Source organism: Sebastes fasciatus, chromosome 19, assembly GCF_043250625.1.
Source record: "Sebastes fasciatus isolate fSebFas1 chromosome 19, fSebFas1.pri, whole genome shotgun sequence".
Taxonomy (NCBI): Eukaryota; Metazoa; Chordata; class Actinopteri; order Perciformes; family Sebastidae; genus Sebastes; species Sebastes fasciatus.
The window spans coordinates 20,476,277-20,488,447 of record NC_133813.1 but is presented as its reverse complement, the minus strand read 5'-3'; the positions used below and the strand labels follow the sequence as shown (position 1 = coordinate 20,488,447).

The window sequence follows — 12,171 nt, the reverse complement described above, 5'->3', positions numbered from 1 at the left end:
AACCAACTATTACTTGTGAGCCTCAAAATGGTCAAATTAACGTACATTATGGCACTTTCGGCATTATTGATCGTACATGGTGCAAAGGGCAAAATTATTGTACAAATACGATAATTATCGGGCAACGCTGGTCTAAAACCACAGTAGCAGAATGCACTGTTGAGCATGTTCGAAGGAATTTTGTCTTATCTAATAGAAAACAACACAACAGGGGAGTTGAAGTTGAATGATGCGTCTAATTATGGGACATTCATCAGTTTTTATGTGCATGCGTATGTATGATGATCACTAATTGATGGCTCCGGAAAACAGTGTTACATATACAAAACGGTTACTTTGAAGGGTTCCTCATTAGAGGAAAAGGTGCCATTTTCATAAGGGTGGCTTGTTGTGTCCAGTGATCATCATAGTGATCTAAACCTTCAAAGCTTCGTACAATGTCACACGAGCAGAAAACAAACTTCGTCCGACCAGATCGACGCCGGTTCAGTTTCAATGCACCAGCTCACACAAGACTGAAAATACACCATAATAATTACAGTACAACATTTACCCATCAACCCATTCCCTGATGCATTTTCCCTGTCCCATCCCTGTCTTCATAATGAATCGGTTGCCATGGTTACTGTTGCTTAGCAACAGGCCAGTCAAATGCTCCTAATCCTGCGCTGTTGACAGTGAGCTGTGACTAGGGAAGGGAGGATGAGAAGGGGAGAGGAGGGAAGAAGAAGAAGGGGGGGGGGGGGGGGGTTGTGCAACAAACAGCAGCGCTGGAGAGAATAGATATGAGGTGTATATGTGCATGCATGTATTGTGTGTTTCTGGGTGCATCATTATGAATGTGTGGTGCAGGTTTATGTGCAATGACTGGGGCTGAGCAACTGCAGTGAATTCTGTGTGTATGTGAGGTGAAAATGAAATGTGAGGTTGGCGCTTGTTTAAGCTTGTGTTAGCCAAACATCAAGGCACACACTGACTGCAGTGTCAGCTCTATTTCTATTGTCCCAATTATTATATTATTAATCTCTCAAAACGGGGAATTAATTGCCTGTCACATGAAAGACGAGTGGAAATTAATTACTGATGTTTTTTATGTCAAAGTTTGTCATGTGCACTTTTCCTCCCGAGCCACGGCAAAGACGACGTATGCACTGATCTGAACGTGAAATGACAGCTTCCCTGATCGGTGGCTTTAAATCACATCACGTCGCCTCAGAAACACAGAGGAAGGTGTCAGACTGGTGTCTCAAAATGCATTCAGGAGTATTCTCCCTCGCTTGGCTACAGCATCTTAACCGCCTAATGGGTTATCAAAGGCATTACTATCATGTAATTGAATTGCTTCATATGACATAATGGTGTTTTGAAAGAGAGCTCTCCAGGAAACGTAATGCTACTGCTCAAGGACACACCAAGTGAGAAAAACATGTCATGCTTTTTTTTGCCAATATTTTCCTTACCAGGCTATACATGCTCTCAGTGTATCCCTTATACTATCTAGCTTTTTCATCACTAAACTGTAGGAGCAAAAGCTTATTTATTGCATATTGGCCAGATTCAATTTATCTTAAATGTTATTGAAATGCTCTACGATGACCTCCAGTCTGAAGATTTAATGCTACACACGATGTTACACGCAGTATTAAGTAGAATTGTTCCGATACCATTTTTGGAATGCGTCTGTTACTGCCCAAAATTCGGGATTGGGTATCGGCAAGTACGCCAGTCTTTGCACCGTCTCCATTACAACAGTGCTACCTGCTTGGCTGCGTGCAACCACGGCTGTGACTAGTGGCCAAAGGAGCGGCTGTAAAACGGTGATAAACACATTTCATTTCCTATATTCTTCACAATAAAAGCCCCCCGTTATATTGGTATTCGAAAGCTTTTATCATGAAGCAGCAAAATCAGGAAATTATGGTTTTCATCAGCAGCAACTTAACACGACTCCTATGCAGCTGAATGTGAAACAGTAAAATAAAGCAGATATTTGAAAGTACAAACAGGGAAGCAGGAGATTCAGTTAGATGCTACAAAAGTGCTTCATATCACATCAGTATCGGACAATACCGCAAATTCAGCCAAAACGAAATGGAATCGGAACATCTCTAGTATTAGTATTAGTATTAAGTTAGCTCACCCATTGCTAGTTTTGCCTTATGCCTTGTAATACAACAAACACAGTGTGAAAACGTTTACCTTCAGCTGGACATCATCTACAGCATAAACAAACAATTATATAAAACTGTAATTCAAATGTGCTTATAGCTGAAAATCAAAACTGTGATTTCGATGAGATTCTAGCGGGAGAATAATGTTATATGTACAATTATACTGTGTTTGTTTTGAAATCTAGACCTGCTGCTCAGAGTAACAGAGATATTAGTAATTCAACAGAAAGGGGAGAAAAATGTCATCTTCAGGTGCGGCGGGAAAAAAAACATACATGACAGAGGAAATCATCTCAGTGGATAAGAGCAAAGTGCCCCGTCTTGTAAGGCTATGACATTTAAAATGAACCTTAATGGATTACGAAGGGGGGTGGCTGCACACTTGAGTGATTTGTATTTATGGGAAACAAAGCAATGACACAGGGCTGAACCTCCTCATTAATACTTAAGCTTAATTAAAGCCTGCGCCTCTGGACTACTCTGACAGGAGGAGGTGAGGGGGAAAGAAGTGTGTGTCTGGGGGATATATGTGTGTGTGTGTGTGTGTGTGTATCAGTGGGTGTTTGAAGCAAAGGGAGGGGGTCTGCATGCTTTAGTGCTCTTAGATGTTGCCCCCCCCCCCCCTCTTCTCCCGCTCCCCATTAAGAAACTCTTACTGTATGAGCGCTGTAGTGGCCATGCAGGTGAAGAGATTCCCTGGGCTCAGCTGGCTGTCTCCTGACACACTCGGTTAGCAGCTGGGCTCTTGTTTTCACACCCTGCAAAGAGGAAGAGTGAGGTCAAACAGCCTGACATGACTATGTGTAGTGTACAATGTTTAAGGGCCAGTCTTATAGTCCCTTTAGGGGAGCATGCTTATACAGAAAGGAGAGCTTATGTTTCAGGCTGAGGGTAACGACGTGAGAGAACGGGAGCAGAAAGGAACGGCATTAATGAATATTTGTATTGAGCAAAGCCTCAGTTTAATTATTTCTTCGCAGTTCTTGTATTTTCAATAGATCTCAATTTATTTTCAGCGTGTTTCTGGAATTTTTCTTTTATTATTCTTAATTAATTATAAAGATGCATCTTTAAGGTACAGTGTGTAAGAATTGGTGGCATCTAGTGGTGTGGTTGCAGATTACAACGAGTACCCTCACTGGCTCACTCCTCCCTTTCCAAGACTGCGGTAACGTGAGCCACTGAGTACAAAACCGTGGTTTCACGAGCGTGTCGGAGAACTACGGTGGCCTTCAGGTAATGTAAAAACGTGAAAGGCTCTCCCTAGAGTCAGTGTTTGGTTTGTCCGTTGTGGGCTACTGTAGAAACATGGCGGAGCAACATGGTGGATTCCATGAAGAGGACCCGCTCCCTATGTAGATATGAAGCGCTCATTCTAAGCTAACGAAAACACAACCATTTTTAGTGTCAGGTGATTATACACTACGACAGTACATACGCTACTTTGTCAAACTTGACAGACTGCCTAGAGAAAACTCTATTTTTCTATAGAATTTATTATAAAGATGAATCTTTAAAGGTACAGTGTGTAGGATTTGGCTGCATCTAGTGGTGTGGTTGCAGATTGGAACCAACTGAGCACCCTTCCGCTCACTCCTCCATATCTAAGACTTTAGTAAAGTGAGCAGCCGAGTGTAAAACCGCGGTAACGTTCGCCTCGCTAAGAGGCCATCCTTACCATAATAACACTACTTTAGGAGCAACGGAACAGCGGCTGGCGGTACCACAGTTTTGCATTCTGTGGCTCACGTTATCGGAGTTTCACAAGCGCGTCCGAGAACTATTTATTCTATTTCTGTTAATAGATCCCCCCAAATTTTACACACTGACCCTTTAATGGACATAAATAATCCAATAAATGTTTTTAACCTACATTAGCCGCTGTAAAAAAAATCAAAAGAAGAATTTTGAACAGCGTATCAGGGTTACATGCAACCTTTGTTTCTCACAGCCTTTTCATCATTATCCAAAAATAGTGTACTTACAACACTGAATAATCAGGGCTAACTTTGAATCTGCACTATGATTGTCTAATCCTTCGCTATTCCCCTCTCAGTGTCTTTTTTTTCATGCTGTGCAGCAGATCTTGTGATTTGCTCAGAGCACCATGTTGTTTCTGTAACCTTTTAAACAGCAGTCTTCCATCTGACAACCTCCCAGTCACAAGCTACTGGCCAGTCGCCACATGCCAGCAGCTGCCATGAACAGATCAACTTTCTCTTTTTCACTCTTTTTTTCTCTCATACATTCAAACGTCACATGAGCACTTTAACTGTACAGAAGCACATGGATGCATACATGCACGTGCACACATATACGCACGGATGCACATAGACTTTTTCTCCGGTATTGGTACGGTGTTAAAGGTCGGATTTTATGCCGATACCGGTCACGTGGTACTCTTCCCTTAATTCATTTATCTGCAGGACATGGCAGACATCAGTGATTTCCATGACAGAATTGTGAAACAAATCTTAATAATTAATTTCGGAGGGAAAAAAATGTGACACCTAATGTGGTCCTTCCGGCTATAAATGATAATGCATCAACATCTGGAGGGCCTTTGTTAAGATTTATTTATGAGGCTGAAGAAGAAAAACAATATCATAGAGCCTGAGCAGTCTGTCTTCAGTGTAAACAGCCTATCTGTCGATGCAGTCTTTGTCTCTGCCTCCACCTGATCCATTCAAATTGACATATATGACAATTAACTATTCTTCACAAGAGTGAGGTTTTTCTGTAATGAATAAAATTACAAATGATCATTTCACAGTTTTGGACTTGGAGACAGAGAGTAGTAGGGAGGTAAAAAAAAAGAGAAGGAGAATTTGCAGAGAGTTCAAATGCAGGTCTTCATTTGTCTGAGTCTCTGTTGACATAACAGAGAAGCCGCGCCGTTGGCTAGTCAGTCATTCAGTCGGTTATCTTCCTTTTCATCCTCAATTCTTGCCGTATATGGTGTGACTTCCTCCCTTGGGTTTTGCCAAATTGTATGGTCCTGCTCGTGTGAATGAGGTCTGATTGTGTGATGAATTGGGATGATTTAGGTTGTTGCTTCAAAGAACTGTTTCAGTTTTGTTCCTATAGTGTGTGGTGAGCAACGACTTTGGCCAAAACAGCAAACCACACACTAACAGAACAAGAGTCCCGACTAAAAAAGACGTGAACAATCATGGCGGACGACGAGCAGAAACAATTAGCGATGTTATTTTTTGCACTACTTTGTACTGAAAAAAATTTGAGAAGAAAAATAAAAAAATTTATGGATGAAGTCATGGAGACATTTAAAATAAACCCTTGTGTTGTTGCCACAAATCAACAAGTTGGTCCTTCATTTCTGAGGTCCATCTTACTACAACTTTATGCTTCGCGTTTTGCATTAGCCCATGAATTAGCCGTGGTCGCCATGATGGCGATTGTTGTCCTTCCGCTTCAGTCAGTTTGGTTCTCAATTGGCTACCGTTCTTTCCGAGGTGACTGCGTCAACGGCTGTCCTGGGGGTTCCTCACACACAACAGGAGATCCGATTTCAAATATTGAATATTGAACATGTTCAATATTAACGATTTGAAATCGGTGCCAGGATGGACTTCTGAACCGATCGGGGGTTGTAAAAAACACTCGTAACATACCTCACACCACAGGAATATCTGCAAAGATAATCTTTAGATCCAGGGGGTTTGCTGATCATTGTCGGGACGGGGGATATCGGGTTCAAAAGCGTCTTGATTCTCATGTATTTCCTTTCTCTTCCCACATCCCCACAGAGCCGCATGGCCGAGAGCTTGCGCCTGTTCGACTCCATCTGCAACAACAACTGGTTCACCAACACGTCGCTCATCCTCTTCCTCAACAAGAAGGACCTGTTGGCTGAGAAGATCAAACGCATTCCTCTGACAGTGTGCTTCCCCGACTACAAAGGTCAGAACACCTACGAGGAGGCCGCCGTCTATGTGCAGCGGCAGTTCGAGGACCTCAACCGCAACAAGGAGACCAAGGAGATCTATTCGCACTTCACCTGTGCCACTGACACCAGCAACATCCAGTTTGTGTTCGACGCTGTCACGGACGTGATCATCCAGAACAATCTCAAGTACATTGGGCTGTGCTAGGACCTGATGCTGGGTTGGGGGTAGGGGATGGGGGATTGGGGGGGTAAGGCGGCAGCGGTTGGCCCGCCATCAGGCTGGATAAACAAAAGGCATGTCAGTCTGCCTGTTTATCTCTTTGAAGAGGTGCAACAGAGACCTGCAAAGGAGGTGAGGTAGTGAGATGGTCAGGGATGGACGATACTGTAGATTTATGTGTTTCAGTTGAAACAAAAGAGCTGATGGGCCATGGTCAAGATGGGATTTTTACCCAATGTGTTTGCACTGAATATGAGTTTGCAGAGACACCCAAACACACACACAGACACACACACACGACACACATTATGTTTGCTCACACACTTTGGAACAACAGTCAAGCGCTTGTTTGACGCGGCAACACTGGAAATTTTAGACAGCTACCCCTACCTGCCTGCCAAACCTGAGGTAGAAGGTCTGCACTGGTGGTTTTTCGGTTACTTTTGTCTCCTTTGTTTTATTTGCCACAGTCAATTAATGCTGCTTTACGAGACGAATTTTGACAGAATCAATGTTCTCTTTTGGATCTTCACCCTAACAATGAGTGCACCGATGAGACGTGGGGAGAGCCTGTATTGCTGAGGAAAAAAAAAAAAATGTCAGTAGACATGATGTCACAGGGTTTCTGCCTAAAAGAGGAAACTGCCACAGTGTAAAGCTGAAGTGAAATACATTTTCTACACACTTTCTGTTCTGCCCCCCCGTCCCCTTCCCCTGGTCGACTCTCTAATGTTGTTCTTTTCCCGTCTTTCTTTTATTTTTTTGTGCTTTAAAAAAAAAAGAATATGTCTCTCAAACCTGCCTTTTAAAGCAGGTCACTGACTTCTAATACCAGGAGAGTGTTTATGCTCGGTAGAGTCAAAAGTATTCTTTATGATCATTCCAGTTTCCAGCAAAGAGACAACAAAAACAGTGCCAAGATCAATTTGTAAATAAAACCAGATCCCATCCATTCAGACGTTAATTTTTTGTTTTGTTTTTATGGACAAATACATTAAAACATGCATGATTTTGTTACTTTGGGATACTAATATATTTTCTTTGGGATTACGTTCCTCTTTTCTTAGGTTTAAATAATATATTCCCAAAAATATATATAAAAGTCAAACACTGTGTACGATTGTACAGTTGTCAGAGAGGAATCTATTGAAAAGAGTTATATGAATATAATAACGGTGAATATGATGTTATGATGATGAAAAAGATGACTGATGATGATGGCGGTATTGATGATTACAATAATGTCAAGGAGAATCTCACTACAAAAGTTAGCATGAGAGGAGAAAGCGGATCAAAGGAGAACAAGACTGTAGAAAAATACAAAGACGCAAATCTTGAAAGTTCAATCTTCCTTGCATTATCTAAGTGGAAATTTGTGAAACAGCCAGTCAGTATGATGTGTAAATATACTGTAAGGTACACTCTTTGTTCAAACAAATGAAAATAAAAGGTTGAGTTGGGATACTGTAAATGAGAGAAAGAGAGAGAGCGAGAGAAAGAGAAGGAGGAAAAGCCCACTCTGCTCCTCCTCTTACCCTTTCCTTTCAGTTCAGACGGTGATGTGCAAACAACTCAGCTAAGGGCTCAGGCTTGACTTTACGGGATGTCCACTTCAACAAAAGACAAAACAATTTAAAAAAGAAGTATAAAGAGGACAATAACTACGAATAAAACAACTTATGCAAATTTTCATGGTGTAGTAAATGTGTTTTTGGGTGGTGGTTGTGCTTTAAATGTGTTTGGGATGATGAGCTGGTTCACTGATCTTTCTTATTCTTTCGTAATTATGCTGCATCAAATGATTTGCAACCCGGAAGAGGACGTACTGTCCGAAGTCCTCGCTTCCATCCTCAGTGTACAAAATCATGACGTGTTTGTCCTCGCCATACAATGAAGCCGCTGGGGCGCGCATAATTCGGACATAAAGTATGCAATTAAATTACTCCTGAATGAACTTGGCCTATGTAAGATGAGGTGACAGCGTATACGGATTCCACTCTCATTAGTGTGTAAACCCCAGCTGACCCAACATGTCTGTCCCTAAATAAAGGTTTTGTTTTGCAATTTTTAGTCTTTAACCCATTTGTGCCCATAACTTGAATGTTTAATTTCCTTTGGTGGAAGTGTTCCTTTGGGCTTGCAGAACAAATCTGAAGACATTTTCAAAATCTGTTGAGCTAAAAAGTGAGTTTTTCTTATCATATTATATCTTGTCTTTGGGCAGATGGGACTACTGTTTTTACAATATATATTTTGCCCAAATACTAGATATAGTATGATAAGCAAATGTCTGTATCTCCGAAACTACAAGGAGCACAATCAATTATTTGGTATCTATGAACTCATAACAAGTTGAATATCAATGATATGCACACATATGCAGTGTAAAAAAATCATTTTTTTTTTTACTTTTTCCTCATTTTTCATAAATCCTGACTTTGACTATTAATAAAAGTGTGATGTTTCATGTGATCTAAATATTTAAAAGTATGTCTAAGGCTGTCCCGAATACACATTTTTGGGTTTCGAAGCTTTGGTGAGAATTATTCGAAGGTATTCGAAGCTTCGCGCACGGCGCAGCAGGCTGACGTGTTCTTCTGTCCGTCTGTCTCCATCTACTCTGCACACAACAAACAGCGATGAGAATAATTAATAATAATTAATGTTGAATATAAATAACGTTGTGAGATTATTCCTTATTTTCATGGGCTATTTTGGGATTTATACTTTATTATTACATACTTCTATAAAAAACAAAGCAATACCAAAAATGAAGCATTCAAATACCGATTTGGAGGTCGATTACCATGACAACGGTCGAAGATTTGAAACATTCGGGTCAGCCCTAAGTACCAAATTTCTAGACTTTTGACCAATCAGAACAAATTATGTGGCAGTTTTCCTTATCATACTAAATATAGTCTTTGGGCACAAATGGGTTTAAGATTTAAATATCCCACTTATCATACAATTTAGATTTAATTTAATTTAATATTTATGCAGAGAAGTTCTGGCAAACCTCAAACACTGCATACAAACTGAGAATTTCTTTTATACACTTAACATGATGTCTTTTGAGAGACATTTAGACAAGAAATAGTACAAACCTGGAACAGGATTTTATGCTTCTACCAAGCAGGCCGTCCTGTTAACTCTGTGTTACGCTCATGTGGTATGATTTTTTTTTCATTTTTAAACACCATTCAAGTGTTGATAATGCTTTCATTATGCTAGACATGGGGAACATACATAAAATATTACAGTACTGTATGGCTGATGTTTTTTTATATATTCATTCATCTTATCTTTACTGTACATCACTGTGTGAAAAACATCTTCAGGTCAGGCCCCAACAGTGGGAATTTGTTTGAGAGATGAGCAAAAATAAAAATCCACTACTGAGAAGGGAGATGAAATCATGCCTTGTGACTGTCATGTGGTAGGAGTCGGTGCCAACAATAAAAAAAAAAAGCTGCTGAATGGGAGAATTGCTGCTACAAAAAAATCAAAGGCGGTATAGAAATGCTCTCTCTTCATTTATTGGAATGAATCCGGAAGGAAGTGACTCTAAGTGAAAATTTGAGATGGTAGACGGGTGGGGTCTGGGGTTTTTCTCAGGACCGTTGTCACAAGGTGGTGCTAAGCAGCTGATGTTGACTGGAAATTCGCCGCCTCAAAATTTCACATGGGTCACTTGTTGACTAGTCTAGTTATTCAAAGTGAAATTACTATCGTAGGAATGAACACAAGCAGCAATACGAAGTAAATTAAGAAGTACAAATACTTTCGATTACTTGACCAATACTGCATCCCATAGAGAAGGCTAAAAGTCTTAAGCTTGTCCAAATTAAACAGCGATAAGAAAGGGGAACCAAATACACATAAACATCCTCTGTAACATATTATAAGAGCAATAATATGTAAAAGAGACATACACTGCAAACCAGCAAGCTAAAAAGTTGTACAAGGTAAGATAGAGTGGACATTATCCAGACCAAACGCACACTATGCACATGTTACTTAAATATGTATGATTGGATTCCCATTAAACTGTGGCATATAACATGGCTAAGTGCAATAAATGCAAAAAAGTTTGTATACTTGACAGAGATTCACAGACAAATTGACAATTTACACTTTCACTGAGGAGATTTGCAAATATAGTAAAAGGGAAAAAAGCATCAGTGCAGCATAAATTGCAAAAAATAACCAAAGTAGCAGATACAGTAAAAGGGAGGTAATGGGATAAGACCGAAGCCTTGTCCACACGTACAAAAGTATTTTGGTAAATGTAGCTTTTTATATGTGTTTTGGCCTTTCGTCCACACCCAAAACGTCATTTTAGGTCACTGGAAACGGGGCTTTTGTAAAACTCCGGCCAGGGTGAAGATTTTCCGAGTTGACGTGTAGACAGAGAAAATGGAGTTTTTGGCTTGTGGCATCAGAGAGTGCACTGCTATCTCTTTTGTGAGGCACTAACGAGGTGACATGTTGTGCAACGGCAGCATGAATACATCATGCATGAACGGCAGACGTGGCCAAATGACCTGCTAACAGGACTTTTTACATGTTGAAACTTAAATGTACAGTTACTCTTCCGCTATAATGAGGAACAGATGCATCAGAATGCGCTGCGGAGGTCACTGCTACTTATCCAATGCAACACTCCCACGATGCAGACCCCGTCGCTTGTTTGTGTGTGTGTTTGTGTGTCCCAACCTCCCCACTGGCCTTGATAGTGCTTCAATTTGGTTTTTGCATTTTCATCTGGACAGAGATATTTTTTAAACCCGTGCTTATGTGGACGGCATTTTTTGAGAACGAAGGAGGGACAATGTTGTTTACAAAAATACCCATGTAAGTGTGGACTAGGCCTAAGAATGAAGATGTTTCTTTCTACCATTTTGCTCTGAAAAATACAACAATGAGTGAATACTTGAACACATTAAGGCTGTCAATCTATTAAAATATTTAATCGCAATTAATCACATGATTGTCCGTAGTTAATTGTGATTAATCGAAAATGAATCGCACATTTTTTATCCATTCAAAATGTACCTTAAAGGGAGATTTGTCAATATTTAAAACTCTTATCAACATGCGAGTGGGCAAATATGCTGCTTTTTGCAAATGTATGTATATATTCATTATTGGAAATCAATTAACAACATAAAACAATGAAAAATATTGTCCAGAAACCCTCACAGGTACTGCATTTAGCATAAAAAAAATGCTCAAATCATAACATGGCAAACTCAAGCCCAACAGGCAACAACAGCTGTCAGTGTGTCAGTGTGCTGACTTGACTATGACCCCAAACTGCATGTGATTATCATAAAGTGGACATGTCTGTAAAGGGGAGACTTGTGGGTACCCATTTTCATTCACATGTCTAAAGGTCAGAGGTCAAGGGACCCCTTTGAAAATGGTCATGCCAGTTTTTCCTCTCCAAAATTTTGCGTAAGTGTGGTTTATGATATGGTTGGTACCAATGGATTCCTTATGTTTTCTAGTTTCATATAATGCCAGTATCTTCACTCTAGCTTTTAAACTGAGCCTGCCACAACCTAAAAAAAAATAAATATATATATATAAAAAAAAAAAATAAAAAAAAAATATATATATATATATATATATATATATATATATTCTGGTGCAGAATTGTGCAGAATTGATACAATCTCTTTTGTGATATCTTCAGTATAACATGATCTCTAACATGGTCACATGTCATAATGCTGTAGGAGAAAGTTAAGAGAGTAAATCTTCCAATCACTTGTTCAAATAGATTGAACAGACAGCCACAATGAAATGTGATGAGATATCTTGTAGAGGAATTGGGTGAAATAAGGATAAGACACAAGATAAAGATA

At 40.0% G+C, this 12,171-nt stretch overlaps 1 protein-coding gene and 1 long non-coding RNA gene across 3 annotated transcripts in view; one reads left to right on the top strand and one right to left on the bottom strand.

The window, feature by feature from the left end:
* Window positions 1–9,703, top strand: part of gnaz (guanine nucleotide binding protein (G protein), alpha z polypeptide) — a 37,329-nt gene extending 27,626 nt beyond the window's left edge. The window contains exon 3 of the mRNA XM_074617386.1: window positions 5,939–9,703. Within this exon, the coding sequence (XP_074473487.1) occupies window positions 5,939–6,283 (345 nt within the window). The 3' untranslated portion in view covers window positions 6,284–9,703. The remainder of the gene's footprint in view (window positions 1–5,938) is intronic.
* The window catches only part of LOC141757110 (uncharacterized), a 68,609-nt gene that overhangs the window by 33,918 nt on the left and 22,520 nt on the right, over window positions 1–12,171 (bottom strand). For both annotated transcript variants that reach the window (XR_012591587.1, XR_012591586.1), the window contains one exon: window positions 2,828–2,929. This is a non-coding gene — a long non-coding RNA (uncharacterized LOC141757110). The remainder of the gene's footprint in view (window positions 1–2,827; window positions 2,930–12,171) is intronic.